This window comes from Amphiura filiformis, chromosome 10, assembly GCF_039555335.1.
Source record: "Amphiura filiformis chromosome 10, Afil_fr2py, whole genome shotgun sequence".
In the NCBI taxonomy this organism is placed as follows: Eukaryota; Metazoa; Echinodermata; class Ophiuroidea; order Amphilepidida; family Amphiuridae; genus Amphiura; species Amphiura filiformis.
The window spans coordinates 46,326,004-46,342,794 of record NC_092637.1 but is presented as its reverse complement, the minus strand read 5'-3'; the positions used below and the strand labels follow the sequence as shown (position 1 = coordinate 46,342,794).

The 16,791-nt window shown below is 38.3% G+C and overlaps 2 protein-coding genes across 2 annotated transcripts; both read right to left on the bottom strand.

Annotated features, from left to right (window-relative positions):
* Window positions 1-737: 737 nt before the first annotated feature.
* LOC140161930 (snake venom 5'-nucleotidase-like) lies at window positions 738-4,036 on the bottom strand. The gene is made up of 5 exons (XM_072185225.1): window positions 3,827-4,036; window positions 3,032-3,298; window positions 2,280-2,435; window positions 1,568-1,774; window positions 738-955 (listed from the first exon to the last, which is right to left on the bottom strand). Exons 1-5 carry the CDS (start codon window positions 3,915-3,917, stop codon window positions 738-740), a joined length of 939 nt encoding a protein of 312 aa, XP_072041326.1. The 5' UTR covers window positions 3,918-4,036.
* A 175-nt stretch (window positions 4,037-4,211) lies between these two features.
* On the bottom strand, window positions 4,212-14,951 carry LOC140161929 (snake venom 5'-nucleotidase-like). The gene is made up of 4 exons (XM_072185223.1): window positions 14,613-14,951; window positions 5,993-6,206; window positions 4,817-5,014; window positions 4,212-4,276 (listed from the first exon to the last, which is right to left on the bottom strand). The coding sequence occupies exons 1-4, from the start codon at window positions 14,949-14,951 to the stop codon at window positions 4,212-4,214; spliced, it is 816 nt and encodes a 271-aa protein (XP_072041324.1).
* Between the last annotated feature and the right edge of the window lie 1,840 nt (window positions 14,952-16,791).

The window sequence follows — 16,791 nt, the reverse complement described above, 5'->3', positions numbered from 1 at the left end:
GGACTTTATTAAATAGTGACGGGTCTATTTTCGAATAAAAGTCATTGTAATTCGACAACTCAATTTGTTCTGTTTGATAATAAAATAAAAAGTTCTCATAAAGTACAAAATTAAGGATAGACGAGGTATTGTTGGTCGAAGCAGCCAAAATATCGATTTTCATTCTCTAATATATAAGAACCAATATTTAATATATTATTAAAAAATAACACTCTGATGTTTTGCAGAAGTTCACTCTACAAATCATATACTTTGATATTGTTGTTAATGAGTTATGTACGTTTTACAAAAGTGTTGTGGTTGCAATGAAATTTTTGCCAAAGCTCACTACCATTCATAAGATGCTGTGAACTACCAAATCGCAACAGTTTAAAATAGTTTAAAATAACCTTAAATAAAATACTAGAACGTTTCGTTAACCACGAATTTGCGTTCGATGCCATGGGACGCCATCAGTGAGGAATATCCCGATTGTACACAGGATCATCACAGCACCAACTAGTCAACTAGTGAAAACGATCAAGGTGAGAAAACAATAATGTAGTGTCGAAGATAAAATCTTAATTCATTTTATCTACCAATATCCGCTCCTATATAGTTAAATTTTGTTTATTTGTTGTATTTATTGGGTATTTAAAAACAACAACCACAAAAACACCTATTATCATTGTTATTCCAATATTTAAAAGAAGAACCACCAATTATTATTAATTTTATTCCATTTTTTAAAAATAATTTCACGGTTTCTGCTTTCGTGGTTTGTCTCTGTCACCACCTCCGCCATTAGTGGTTGCAGACGATGCTGTGGATTGCACTGATGCTGCCATTGGCGTGGTTGGTCCTGATGTAGTCGCGGTGCATTCGCCTTCGACGAATGTTACACGACCTTCTACATATCGTGCTACGGGAGTAAAATGCGCAATGTATTCTGCCAATACATCCTCCCCAAGATCACCTGTTATATATCAAAAACAAAACGTTATTCTTATACATGTAACATATACTCCAATGTGCAATTACATTGGTTCTTTTGAAGGTGATATATCACAATATGCGCAAGTCAACACGAATCATGTAGATTTGCATAGTGGCAATAAGACATATCGATTTTAAAGTTCGAATGATTCTACCTCAAACTGTTTTATTGTACACCATGACATCCATATTTCGTTTTTCTAATTAAAGTCGCGATTTTGTAGTTTCGGGAATGTTCTGCCTGCTACGTTATTGTACTTTGTTTTACACGAACCTGTTCAGTCAATAGTATGTATGTTCATGTATGTCCTTTGTGAATGAGGCACAATGGACCATTCACGAAAGACATGCTACTAGCTTGTACGGGTGCGCGGCCAAGAAAGAATATCAAGTCAGCAGCCACGATGTCTCGAAACTACCAACTCGCGACTTTATTCTCATTTCATGGTAGCAGGTCATAATTATTTACGCTTCCATCAACTTATTCTTATTTTGACCTAGTATGTGAAAATACGGAAATACGGAAGTAATTCAAGTTAATATCAAGAACATAGTATTCCACAGAGCAGGTGCCGTCTTTGTATTCACTTACCAGCCATATAATTGTCACCTTCATTTGGTACCACATCGTATCCATCACCACCCTCGCCTATAAATGACGGCATGATGACTTTATACACTTTGTCGTCATCGAGAGGTTCATAGTAAGATTGTAAACAATCAAGATGCTTCAATACTTGAACATCAACGACTCGCCCATCGTATGGTTCTTGGCATAGGTCATAGGTTACTTTCAATCCTAAAATAGAATAAAAATTATGTTATGCAGAATACGAACTGTCTATGAATGTGATAGTATTAATCATGATTGTGATAGTATTAATCATGAAGTTAAAGATGTAAAATACCTCTTTCACTGGGCGTTCATGAAAGTTCATCTATGTTGGTATAAATTATGATTATGATTTAAACTTTTGATCCAAACACAAGGAATTAATTCCTACCTCGGAATTTTCAGATGGTACTGCATCGTTCACATCAAAGCCAACCAACCATCTCTAAACAAAGACGGGGGCCGGTTCGAAATTTCAGGAGTCTACGAGTCTGTTATCAGGTCAAAGGTCAAAAAGATCAAAACCTGATCGCTAATTCCTTGTGTTTGATTCAAAAGTTTAAATCTGATATCCCGTATACATAGATTCTACTACTTTTCAAGTATATGTATAACTCTCAACTCGAGGTGAGAGTATAATTAATATGGCAAATATTGCGTTATTACATGAAATTTAGGTAGTAAACCATACCAGCTACTTGAAGGAACCACCCTGGAAAGGAATCTACTCCGGTAGAAACTGCTTGTTCCAACATCTCCCGTACATATCGACCTTCTAATTCCACAGAGTCAAATGTATTACTAAAAGGTAACACTACCCGGATGTCACTTTCATAACGAATTTCACCTGAGGAGAGTGGTAAAAATATTTTAAAAGTTAATATACCAAGTATCAATTGTGATATTTAAAGAATAAAGGTATTGTTTTAGCCGCTGGAGTGCATCTATCGTCTCATATAACACGGGCGACATCATTATTTTAAGTAAAAGAACGAGGCAAAGCCGAGTTGTTTTACGCCAAAAATAATGATGTCGCGTGTTATATGAGACGATAGATGCACGACAGCGGCTAAAAACAATACCTTTATTCTCATTCTTAAACACTTCAATTCAAATAAATATATTAATCATAAGTATAGCCAATTTTAATCAAATTAAATCCTAAATTTTACAAGGAATTACCTAGGGCTTAAAATCGATCAGTCCCGTTCTTGCTATGCACCTCCGATTGGTTCAAATAGCGCGTGCGAGTATCGCGTCGACTCACACGCGCTAAAGTGTGTGATATCGTGTCATATCACACGGGTAAGAACCAATGAGATTGCAAGAACATTCTCAAGTATTTAAGAATTCTTCATAAACTCAACTTTAAGATGTGTAGTAACTCCGCGTATTTTAGAATATTTTTCATCTCCCAATGCAAGAAATTATGGTATGACATACCTTCGTTAATGTTATCCCGGATCCCACCTCCATTCATGAACGCAATTATTGTAGTGTTTGCCGCTTCTTCTTCCGTCAGTGACTCCAAACATTTCCAAATCATTGCATCAGCGAGTAGATTACCAAGATTACACTCCTGTTGTCGGCATACACGGTTGTCCCGTGGTGCTCCTTGTAAGAAAACATCGGTAGTTCCAACTATAGGATCATTGGGATCATTGTTGATTGGCTCAGCCCACTCCATAATCCTCGCAAGTAAAGCTGGATCTGTGATTTAAAAAATGTATAATTCCCTGTCATTTGGTTTGGTTAATACACCTTTACCATGTTACCAACATTGGTAGACAACGGTGGCGTAATTGGGCTGGGCTACTGTGCCTGTAGAACGCTTTTACTGGATAAGGCAGCTTGACTAGCGGGCTGCAGATACTATCCCGCTGCATTGTTATTTCAATGAACTCTTAGGTTTGAGTTGTATAAAATTATATAAATAATAAGACGAAGATGGAATTCAAATTCTGTTCGTTGCTGCCAATTAAGCATCCCAAACTTGGGCGTTATTTGATTTCCTGGTCTTAGTGAACAATTTGTCGCGCTTACAAAAATCAAATAAAATAAAACAAGGTTGACGGCAAGAAGGGCAAGCCGTGTAAAACCATTGTGAAGTTCTCCTTCGTCGAGCTGTTTGCTATGCACGTGTATATGTAAAGGGACAATGCTCGGATATCAGACCCCTGAGTTCAGCCTAAAATGTATTGTGTGACGAGTGATGTTGCGAACATTCTCTTTACCTACCTTGTTCAACATCTTTATCGAGTAGAATTGGTCCACCATAAAATTCGTTGACCTCGCCCTCCTCATCGAAGATCACGTTAAGACGTCCCATGGACTTTGCATTCTGTATCCATGCACAATGAGGACCTTACCGTCCGGGTCATCATAAGGAGCGATTACTTTAGGGTATGGTTCTAACGTGAAGTCTACAGACACGTCCTCAGGTGGTGGACAATCATCTACACAATTGTGAATCGATAATGTGAGGATTAAATTAATATGGTTTTGTGTTTATTATATTATGTGTGGTTATTTTAGTATTAAAATATTATAAACCCGGAAAAAGATCATTTTGTCAAGATACGCAGGACTTAAACCCTTAAACGTCTTACCATTTCTTGGTTCTTTATTTGTCTCTAAGATTACCAGATAACCTGCTTGGATCAGCTAACCTTGCCCCGTCTAGATTTCCTAATAATATTAATGCGTTGTTATGCTGGGTTATTTAGACTGCGGTATGGTTCATGTGTAAATTGCCGATCAACGGACCTGCGTCAAAATAATATGCCTCATGGGAGGGGCGTATGTCTTTTCTGTAATAAATTATGATAAATATTATATAGATGTGCCATGATTGACTTGGTATAGATGAGGTGACATGTGTTTACATTTGATACGCCCTCTGTTGGTCTGAGATGAAAGCTGACAGGCAAAAAATACTATGGTTTACATAGAAGACGTTGATTTTTATTCATTAAGTTTGATTTCAAAGCAAATAATACTAAAAATGTTATCAAACTTGTTTACAAATGCATCAAGCTATACACATAATATCACACAAAATTTCAAAGGTTTTTAAAAGTCGAGTTTTGAAGAGATTTATGTGGTCTGTCATAGACACTCCTGTGTTATTTTGCCTGACTTGAAACAATAGAGGGCGGTCTGAATGTAAACATGTGACATCATAGGTCACCTCATCTATATGTTCACACTTTAACATCGAGTGCTTACCATCATACTGGTATATATCCAAGCCACCAATCACGATGATATCAACGCCAGATACGTTACGAGCAATCGCAGCAACTTCAGTGTCCTCTACGCCAGATCCAGAAGACTGACCGAGAACAATGATCTTGTTGACGCCCATTGATGTCAATACATCCACTTCTGTTTGGATGGCCTCGATTGGATCTTCGAAGGCATTCTCTGTAAGAGATGAATGCATACATAGATATACTTCTTTATATGCAATGAGCTTCGTCAATCCACATAATTTCGGTGTACCTTGTGATGATACTAATATTGCACTGATTAATGACACGATTGATTTTATTTGACTTGAATGGACTGAAGTCATGGACTGTCAAAGTCAAATTTGATAAACATTTGTTCCTTAGGGTATGCCGTTTCATGCAACTAATGGTTCTATCAGGCCCAAAAATCTCAGATAATTAAAAAGATGAACTTTGTGACACGAATCTTAATGCTAATAGGGGCCTACCGTATCCTTAAGTAGGTAGCGCCTATAGTGATTTACTTGTTAACTTTAGCGATTGTTGCGTATTGGTTGTGTATAAAAACCATGACGATAAATGCGCATTGGCATCAGTAAATCCGTTATTAATTTTGTAGACCTAGATGCCTTCTGAATGGGCAAATCAAATACGACATAAAGGAAGACGATAAGAAAGGTGTCTTTGTCTATGTATGGAGCATTCTTAAACGCTTGAGAACGTTCCTGCAATCTTATTGGTTCTTACCCAGCTTTACCCGTGTGATATGACACGATATCACACGGGTCAGCGCGTGTGCGTCAACGCGATACGCGTACTCGCTATTTGGACCAATCGGAGGCGCACAGCAACAACGGGACTGATCGATTTTAAGCCCTAGGTAATTCCATGCAAAATGTAGATTTAATTTGATTAAAATTTGTATGATATTTTTATTTGAAGTGAAGTGTTTAAGAATGAGAATAAATGTATTGTTTTTAGCCGCTGTCGTGCATCTATCGTCTCATATAACACGGGCGACATCATTATTTTTGGCGTAAAACAACTCGGCTTCGCCTCGTTGTTTTACTTAAAATAATGATGTCGCCCGTGTTATATGAGATGATAGATGCACGACAGCGGCTAAAAACAATACCTTTATTCTCTAAGTCATATCTCACCCTATACTCACCAATATTACCCATTCTATTGAACGCTTGTGTCCCATAACCAACGACACCAACTCGCTCATCACCAAACATCTTCACTGCACTCTTACCAATGTGTCCCGTAAAGGCTGGTGCCGTTGAAACATTTAAGTTGGCACTTAGTAAATCGAATGTTACGTCATCAAGGTAGACTTCCAGGTCATCTGGACTAAAAAGAAGCTCTTGGTATCCCAGTACCTGCAATTAAAAAATGTGTCATTAACCAATGAACGACAGATGGTTAAATGTCTTAATGCCATGCTGATTGCTGGACTGGTCTCTACGGGCCCGAATCAAAACTCGACCGCCAGTTCCGGGCGGTTTCCAGTGGTTCTAAAACTTACAGAAATATACAGGTCAGTGTTCAGACCCTGGTTCACATGGTCAGTTGCCTGTACAAGAAATGCAATTTTTCAAGCGGAGTGATTTCAAGTGGTTTCTATACAAATGTAGACAATAAGAAGAATTGATTTTCCTGCCCGGGAGTTGTTCTCAATCAATGTAGCTATTTTGAATATTCATGCAACAATGACCTCTGATAACAGGACGGAACCGCTCGGAACCGGTGGTCTACCGCCGGTCGAGTTTTGATTTGATCCCTATATCACCCTCAATAACTATGTGGTGTAAGTTATATATTTCTATGGGAAAGTGTTTTTCTGCAAAGCGTAATGATGATTGCGCACGTGATATAAATATGTGTTCTTTTGTTTTGATTTTGTTTTTCTGAAGGGGTTAAAGACCCTCCCGCTCCCACTCGGCCACAAATTAAAAGTACCTTAGCAACTTAAGTGTCAACATTTGAATGAATTTTTTATCATTGGTAGCTGTACCAGAAATTTATTCGGGGGCATGGGGGTGGGGCAAAGTGAATTGCAAAGGCCATAAATTGCGGTAAATGGGGGAAAGATATTTTTGACCTGCGTAATTTAACTTAGTAAGGTAAGCTGACAATATTATTTATAAGGTTTCCTGCAGTAGAACGGACGCGCCGCATCTATTGTTTTTTATACCGCAGGCCGCCGACACAATTAGTTGTTATCAGCTAATCTGTTTTATCACCGAAAAGTGTGAGACTGATCAATAAACACCATCGCATCAACTCAATACGAAGCCAACCGCGGTAAGCTTCCAGCACCGATCTATTTACATAGGCCTACCTAAAGTCACTGATTTGAAACTCTTATCTTAAATCATGTTTATATTGTTAATTAACACATAACTGGTAGGGGAAATGGCCTGGCGGGGTTGAAGCTTTTGGATTATAGCTTTCTAAAAGCTGATTTCTTTATTAAAATGACCCTGAAAATAGGACTCATTTTAAAATCGCTGGTAAATTGGTAAAAATGGTTTAACCATAGACCCTGGGTATAACCCAGAAAGGTTTTCGATTTCAACACACCAATAAATGAGCCTAATAGTAACATAATTATGACATTCCTCATGGTAATGTTACATGGGTTATAGAACTGTTTTAATACCGCGAAAACTTCAGATAACTGTCCTGAAAACATCAGTCGCTCGTCGCATGCAATACACGGCATCGGCAATCTCGTGCACAATCGCTTCGTGTTTTCATATACCCCACTACACGTGCGAAAGGGCAATCTTTCCCAGTTTCGCTGTATTTCTAGAAAGGAGGGTGCAAGCATTCCCTGCATATTTTTTTTCTACGATATCAGAATCAGAAGTTATGCTGAAAAGTATAGTCCATATTTATAATAAATCTTCCCAAGAGAGAAAAAATCTGATTTTTATATAATTTTATTATGAGCTTAAACTCCTTAAAATGTACCTATTAAAAATTTTAATTAGTATATTTGAAAAACGCTTCACACAGAGTCGGGGTTTCCCCCTTTACATGATAAATGAAAACATTGGGCGATCTAAAACATGCTTCAAAGTCTTACTTTTTTAATCGAGTCGTATCAATTTCATGTATATGATCAACCAATTAGCTTCATTAATAAAAATAATTATAGTCCTGAAAACGTTTGTGACAATGTACAGTATTTCCTTGTTTCCAGTATTTTTTACAAATTCAAATTATCCATTTCGTAGGTTGTCATGATCTGATCGCCGATACACCTCCTGATTGAATCGCCGCCCCAATTAACATTGTTTGAGCATTCAATGGTATAATGAGCTAATCTGTTAATTCTGTTTACCACTGTGTGAATTGTTCTCGATTGACCGGGAACGGAACCGTGTTTACAACTCTATCCTAATTGCGAGATTAAATCAATTACATGGGATTTGGCAGTTCACACATTGGATTTGGCAGCCGTGTTTACAACTCTATCCTAATTGCCAGATTAAATCAATTACATGGGATTTGGCAGTTCACACATCGGATTTGGCAGCCGCAAGTCAATAATATTATAATAATTTGCATTACATTTGCCACTTCGATTTTCGTTTTGCCGGCCAGTTCAAATCAAAAACATTTAGCCTACAATCTGCCCCGGCAATCTGCAGTATTTTGGCCAATTCCATTTTCTTTCAATGACATTATTATTTGGCCGCAATCGACCGCCCTAGCTTGAAAAAGGGAAAAGGTGTACAAAAGAATACCGACCTTAATTTATAAAAATCAAGAAACATTTTTCACTTTTTTCATCTTTTTGCATTCTAATTGACCACAAATACGTTTTATACAACAAAATTTACCGTTAAAAGAACAACACAATTGTAGAAAGACTGTACTTTCAATATTATTTCCCGTGACAAAATTGCTGCTCAGTGTGTTTGATAACTCGACCTTCGTCAGTTCTCACCTTTATAGCTGTAGGCCCGGGGGGCACTCGACTTTGGAAGTGACGGGAATCTGCGGACAGCAGTTCGAAACTATTCGGTGAGAGCCTAGACACCAAAAAAGGCGGTCTTTCAGTGAGAAGGTCCCAAAAAAGAATCTTTCCGTGAGACTGAGGAAATTCTGACCAAAAAGGGGGTCATTCAGTGAGACTGGGAACAATTTTTGGTCAAGATATAAAAGTTGATACAAAACTTTCCAAAAAATTTGGTCACCCAGTGAGAGATTATCAGAAATTTTCCCAAATTTTTTGAAAAAAGGGGGTCTTTTGGTGAAAGGAAAACAAAAAAGGGGGTCATTTGGTGAGAAGGAGTTCATTAAAACAAGAAAGGGGGTCATTGGGTTAGAGGGAGTTGAAAAATGAGGGGCAAAGTGACCGCACATCCACGTCACCCATGTTTAGTGAGTGCCAGTGGCGTAGTACCGTGGCCGCTCCTACCGGGGGGGTGTATTTTTGCCACCCTTGCAGCAAAAGTCCGCCCGAAAAGGTTGACCCAATTTTTTACAGCCAGGACGACTCTCGAAAATCTAAAAAGTGTTGGAGGGGGGGTAGAGGCTAGGCTATTTTTCTTTCAATAAATTTTTGGTTTTGTAAAGTATTTGAGGTGTATGTTACACGCCCCAATATCAGCACCGCCTACGCCTATAGCCCTGTTGGTGCACTAAAATGGTATCGTTACACAATTTTCCAACAATTTTCCGTCATTTTTCATTAATAATTATTCTACCCGCCTCTTTCACATTTTAAATTTGTTATTATATACTCAAAATGCTGAAATAATACTAATAATAATTATCAGGAAGGGTTTCTGTCCATTTTGAGCTGAACAAGGTAAAGTGAAAGAAACCCTACTGGAGATATTTTTCCGCCGCCTGCCTTTAGCCTGGGGGCCTCACCCCCCCCCCCCAATGCGCATGGGTGCCCCCCCCGGTGCTGTAGGATCAATTCAATTTATATATTTATATTCACTTATTTCATCTCAATATATTCCTTATACATGTTATAGTGCTTGCCCGGCCGGTTTCCTTTCCTTTCCAGCGCAGTACGAAAAACTGCAAATTGCATCATTTAATAATAAATCATGTACATTCAAGTCCGGATCCAAGTCCACCGAAGCCCAAGATTGGCATGGCAGCCTTGTGATTGAGTAGACCCCAGCCTGGAAGCTCCCGATGAAATAACAAAATGCAACACCAACATCCCAAGATTATGAATCCAAAGCCGATGGCCTACACTAGCAAGATTTAAAATCCAGAATTGAAATTAAATTAATCCGTTGCCCAAGATAAATGCAAGAATCAGAATAAATATGTTAGGGACGCACCACTAGATATTATCGGAGGGGGGGGGGGGGCTAGGAGTCTTTTGAAAAAAGTTGCCTCACTGATGAGTAAAAAAAATCATACCCAGCTCTGTGAAGGTATACATTTAAATTGAACAAAAAAAACTTCGCCGAAAAAAATTGCACCCAAAGGCGGCAAAAGAAAAAAGAGAAGAAGTTCGGCCAGACCCTAACTCCCTAGCCGCCCCCCCACACACTTCAAGAATCAGGACCATCTGCGAACCGGACAGGATGATATCATCTTCATGCACCCGACCCGTGAATGTAAATTTTTTGTCAGGGGGCACTCTGCCCTTCTGTCCCCTGTGCCCCCCCCCCACACTGGCTGTTAAAACAGTTCTGGGTTGCTGCCTAATTTTCAGAGAGAGAAGGGAAAGGAACCAAAATAACCGTTGCATAAATGTGCATTTTTTTTCCAATAATTCAAAATCCTTGAACGCATTCGTATATTTTGTCAAATCGATGTAAAAATAAAGTGTCGTGGACATGATAAAATATTTACTAGTTTAATTTCATTTTGTTTCTAAAATTGATTTTATTATCGAAATATGTCAGAGCCTTTATTTAAAACGCATGCTTGAGAAGCACAGTTTGATTCTTTAGACCTATTTACTAGTATTTACTTCAGTCAGAAAAATGTTCCACCTGTTCGTTTATTTAAAAAAAATCCAGGGGCCAACTACATCAGGCCCCGCCCAAAACATGCTTCCAACACGAGAGCACGGCGTATTAATGGTCACGTGGTCATTTGTGATGAATGAATGAGAGAAAAATAAACTCATATCGCGATGTTATTGCGTAGTGATTAGTAGTTTCAGAGCTCATTAATTATTAATCATGCCTGCCGGCACCATTTCCCGCAAAATATGTATTAACAGAAAGTCAAGTTAACTTTCGAAATTTTCTTTTTTATGCTCTAAATTTTAATTCCAATCCACATATTCGAATGCTCTAGATATTGGTTGGCCTATTGGTTATATGATATTGGCGATATTGTGAGACAAGCAGTAAAAATTTTACAAAAAAGAAACAAGAAGAAACTGAATATTGATAAATCTGTGATAACGGTCATGCGTGTATTTAAAATTCGGGAGATGCATGCACGTGCCGATATCTGTAAATAATGATTAATTATCAGATCTTTATCATTTATAAGGCCCATAAAAATTGAAATTATGATTGAGAAAGTAAATAGATGCAAAATAAATTGGAATTGGAGAGGAAAGGCAAGCATTTTTGGCAGGGCGATGGGGGGGGGGGTTGATTTTTGGCAAACCGTTTGGAAATCCCCCTCGGGCTCATAATTATTATTGTCCAGCCCATAGATAAGGGGCTATTATTTTCTTCGGAGGGGGGGAGGGGTTTTCCCAACTTTTCCAAAAGTTGGCGTCAATAAAATTGCGTCCCCCCCCCTATTACGACAATGACCCCACCCACCAGCACCGATAGGCCTACACCTTACCCCAATAACCATGTTAACAGGTTAAAATTGTATGACCCCGTAATTATTTATTTATAAGCCTGACACCCAACCCACGGGACCCCAACCCGGCACTCCAATAAGCTGGTCAATTGAGATACAGTATTCATGAATCGAGTACCCCGGGATCGAGTAACATGTTGACAACAGCCCATTCATAACATTATAATAAGGTGAACTTGTTTCCAGCTAGCGCTGTGATTGGTTGTACGTAACGTACGTATACCATACATTGACCACAAAGACCGTCGTCCCGTGTTACCATGGTTACAACTGGTATACTAGTCTCGAGGTAAAGGGTATGTTGGCAACATTCCAGATATATCAACTGTTACCATGGTAGGCTACTAAATTATTGGCCTAGATGGCAAGGAATTAAATAGCCCGCTACATATTCTCGCGTTCTCGGAGACATGTTTTCAAATTTTCAACATGTTTTTTCCGATGATCATGAAAAGTTGTTTTATGAAGCACCTGGTAGTGAAACTTCTCCAAAATATTAATCGGACCAAGGGCCAGGTCTGGGCAGGCAGATATCTCTGACCAGGTTAGTGCAGAAATCCGTCTCACTGCGGTGTACCGCGACTGGTGCCACTATGAGCGTGTTTATAGTGAGCAAGATTATCCGGTATTTAGCGTATAAGTACATCTTATACGGTATTGGTCGCCACTATAAACAGACCAATAGCGCTATTTGCCGCACATACTATACGGAACTGATATCCTTCGATATCGATGGATATTGCAGTATATTCTTTCCGTATACGGCCACTATAAACAGACAGGGATTAACGATGCCGTTATTCAAGGAAGTGGAGCAGGGTAATATAACTCTCCGAGCTCAAATTTGTCACTGTAATAACACATCACCTACAGATATGGTACGGATCTGTAACAATAATGTTTTTATAAATGGTCGGTGTCGTTTCGATGGCAAACTATTTGAAACTGGCACCATATTTGTGTCTCCCACATTGCATGCGGTGACCTCGAACACGCTGAGTTCAACCACCTCGGATTCAGAATAGCGCTATTGATTGTCACTATAAACAGCCGAGATAACGGATAAGTCACATTCCATTCTAATCCCATATGCGTATAATGATACCGTATAAATACCGTACACCACTATAAACACGCTCTACTAGTAGTTACCATTGATTTTATCGGAAAACTCAAGAGGTGCTAATTGCTACATACTTGTAGTTGAAGATCGCCTACCCCCCCGGTATGAGAGGAATGACGGTGATCCGTTCAACAAAATAGGCCTATGAGGAAATAACATCCTGTGTGTTTCTTTTTTTGTGAAACTTTGACATGAAGAAGTGTAGATTGTATCTGTATATGCCTTACCCGTAAAAAAGATCGACGTGCAGCGGTATTAGTATTATACAATCGGTAAATCAAAGTATCAAACCCAATTTTCGGACATAGGCCTATCTTATAAACCCCCAAACATGCCAAAACAGAGCTCAAACACGAATTTAATACATCGCATACAGCACCATGCTAACACAATACTAGTGCCGCCCGTAAAGCAAAAATCACTAGCTACCGATACCATCAACAATAGCTGGTTAATACTGTAACAGTAAACAGTTATATTCATCCATTATCACACATTCACACACACTCCCTAGAATCTGTTTATAGTTATATTGACCCATGATTTAAACCAGCGTAAACAATGAACATTGTTTATTCAATATACACTAGTGCAGAAGTCCGTCGTACTGCGGTGTACCGCGACTGGTGCCACTACTATTAGTGACCATTGATTTTATCGGAAAACTCAAGAGGTGCTAATTGCTACTTACAGAAGTGTGAAAAAATGGGATGAGGTACGCCCCATTTGCGGGATCCCGCTAAAAACTGCAGTGCGACTGGGTAGGCTTTATAAATAATATTGTCAGCTTACCTAAGTTAAACTTCATGCTTCTCTCCACCTCAGTGGCGGCGGCACTGGTTATGATCCTACTGATTTGCAATTGCAAGCATACTTTTATTTTAAAAGCGCTCCAAGGTAATCGATTTAATGCCGCCGAGTGAAAGAAGAGAATTGATTACGATAAAAGAGCGCAACCATGCAACATATAATTGAACACCGAAATAAAAAAGACTAGTTTGCGTCTGACGTCAGGACAAAGGCGTGACGTGATTGGTTGTTGACCTGGGCAGTAAAATATTTTTGGTCTGGTTGACAGACGTTTTAATAACACGCATGACATGAAGAAGTAGTATTATTGCATCATCTTTGTTTGTCCGCTGATCGAACCCGTGCTCGTTATCAAAGGGCGGTCTCCGACAGTCATAACATTATGCCTTATATGTAAGAAAAATACTTATCAAGCATGAAACACATGGTTTTATTTAAAATATTGACCATAAAAACGAATAAAAACAGTCGAATAAAAAACACGCGATATTCAAAGTTCCCGCGCCAAAATTGTCTAAGTGCAATGACATAATGGTTATTTGTGCTCCATTGTCAGCCTTCATTGTATTACTGAGACGTCATTGCACTCCACAATTTCGGCGCCCGGGAATTTTAAATATCGCGTATTGAGAGACGGATGTTTTTATTCGTTTTTATGGTCACTATGAGTTTGTTTTAAATAAAACCACGCGATTCGTGGTTGATAATTATTTTTCTTACACATAAGGCATAATGTTGTGATTGCCAGAGACTTCCTTTAAAATTGTACGAAATATTCAAAGCTTAACAGTTATTGAAATGTTTTTGAAACACGCTTATAACGTTTTAAAAACATTTTTGTGCTACAATTATGACCTCCCAAGTATGTTTACTTATGTTGTTTTGGAAAAACATCTGCTTAGAAAGTCAAATTGCAGGTACATGTTGAATCTGTTATACATGTATAATATTTAATGAAAAAGGTAATGCATACTTATTTAGGAAGGCAAAATTAAACAACTGAAACAATTATCATGATTATTGTTCAACGTACCATCGCATCATATCCCAGATCTTTCATAAAGCTAGAAGTCGCTGTTCCTTTATAATAATCAAACCACCTTCCTGTAAACTGTCCACCCGAATCTAATAAACAAACGTTGATATCATTTCGTTCATTGCGGACATCATTGATGACAGTGCCACGACGAGCAACTCCTCCAAAACATTCCCCATTTTGGTCTTCCTCTGGGCTACATTCATCTCCGGAGGAATCAAATTGTTCGAAAGAAGATGTTACGCCGAATGTGTGTAGTATGGTAAGGTGGAAGTCTTGGTGAGCATTGCAGGCTAAGATTAGCCCATAAAGGAGAGCGAGAGTAAGGTGATCCATACTGCAAGAATCACAGACGAATTTTGTTATTTGACTATGGCAGGGGTACACAACGCATTTTTGTCTGTGAACCAGTTTCAGCTTTAAATAGGTATCGCGCGCTGCATTTTTCAAAACACCTTCAAAAGTTCAATATGCATTCGTTTATATATTGAATTGAAATAAACCCTCAATAATAATGAGGGTAATCAATCAAGCCATTGTCGTGATCACGTATTCAGCGGATACAAATATGCACTAGAAATTGAGAAAATATTTGATGGATGTAAAAAAGCAATATTTTGGCAGACGTTTTCTGTTTTTACACAAAACATTTTTCTTTATCACAGTATTTTTGCTGTTTTAATTGGAAAAACACCGAACTGAGAATAAGTGTCCGCCAGCTAATTGGATGTCTGAAAATGCCCATATTTTGGAAATTTTAAAATCTCGAGGGGAAATCAGTTGAGAGAGTGAGAGAGTAAACTCAGACCAGAAAGCAGTAATAGTATAATCTGATGGCGTTTATAAACCACGAAATGTATTCAAAACGATTGTAGAAGTGACTTTCTTAACCAATTTCCTCTTTGATTGTTTTTATAGGCCGACACCTTTTCTCCGTTCGGCGTTTTTCTCCGTTTTAAAACAGCTCAAATGCTGTGACAAAAGTAATCTTTGAAAAAAAACCAGAAACATCTGTAAATCGACGGAAGAAAAACATTCTGTAAAAAACGGAAATTCTGTAAAAAAAAAGGGGACAATTCTGTAAAAAATAAAAATGGACAGTTTTAACATTTTCTACGAAAATACTTTCTAACCAAATTCTTACTGTTTAGCTATGGTGGCCTACGGCCGACATCCATCGACCTTCGGTGCCAACTGATGCTATTGTAATGTTTGAGTAGTCACGTGACCTAACCCGGTAGGGCTAGGGTCACGTGACAAGCTGAGCCTTGTCATAATACATTTGCAATCCAGATAGATAACTAGAATAAAATATTAGTAACTTTTTATTTTATTATTTTGTCGCTTCAATATTTGCAAGTTTTTCCTCTTGGACTCTTTGACGCTGGTGGTATTTGGGGCCGGGCCATTTGCCTTCTTGTGAGGTACATTGCCTACCTGTCCGATTCCACTGGCGGTCCCTAAATTTGGGTTTGAATGAGTTAATTGATCAAATGTCTGTAATATGAATAATTCTTTTCTCATATATGTTTCTTTATATGTGTGTGTGTTTTTCGGTCACCGCTCTTGTCATGTCTTGTTTGTACTAGTATGTCTGTTTGGTTTTTGAGTGTTTAATTTAATTGTCAGGGGGCGCAACGTTTTCTCAGACTTTTGCTTTTAGTTGCACCTCCTCTATCTTGTTTATATAGGCCTATAGTTGTTGGTGTTATTATGTGTGTGATTTTGATGGAAATAAATTAATGAACATGAATATGAATGAATTTATATTTTATTACGTTCTTTGACATGCTCAAGTCTGGTTTATGAAATACACAGGCCCGGGTGCTACATACCCCCCCCTTAAATGGGATCTGTTTTGTCTGTAAAAACAAATGTGGGCCACAAATCATGAACTTTCATTGAAATTTATCTAATTTATCTCGAAAATCAATTGTAGTGGGTAAAGGTGAGTGAATGAGGATTTCTCTGAAAAGGTCTGAATTAGGAAAATCTGCAACCCCCTGTCAACCACCCACCCCCATACCCGATCCGAGCCTGGAAATACACTTTTGACAAATGGATCAGATTGGAAAAGTAGTTCGTGAAGAAATTGATGAATGGTGCAAGTAACACCGTCTTAAGTTTGTCAGCTTTGTCACAATGATGTACATTATAGTTAGCCTGTTGCCTTTAA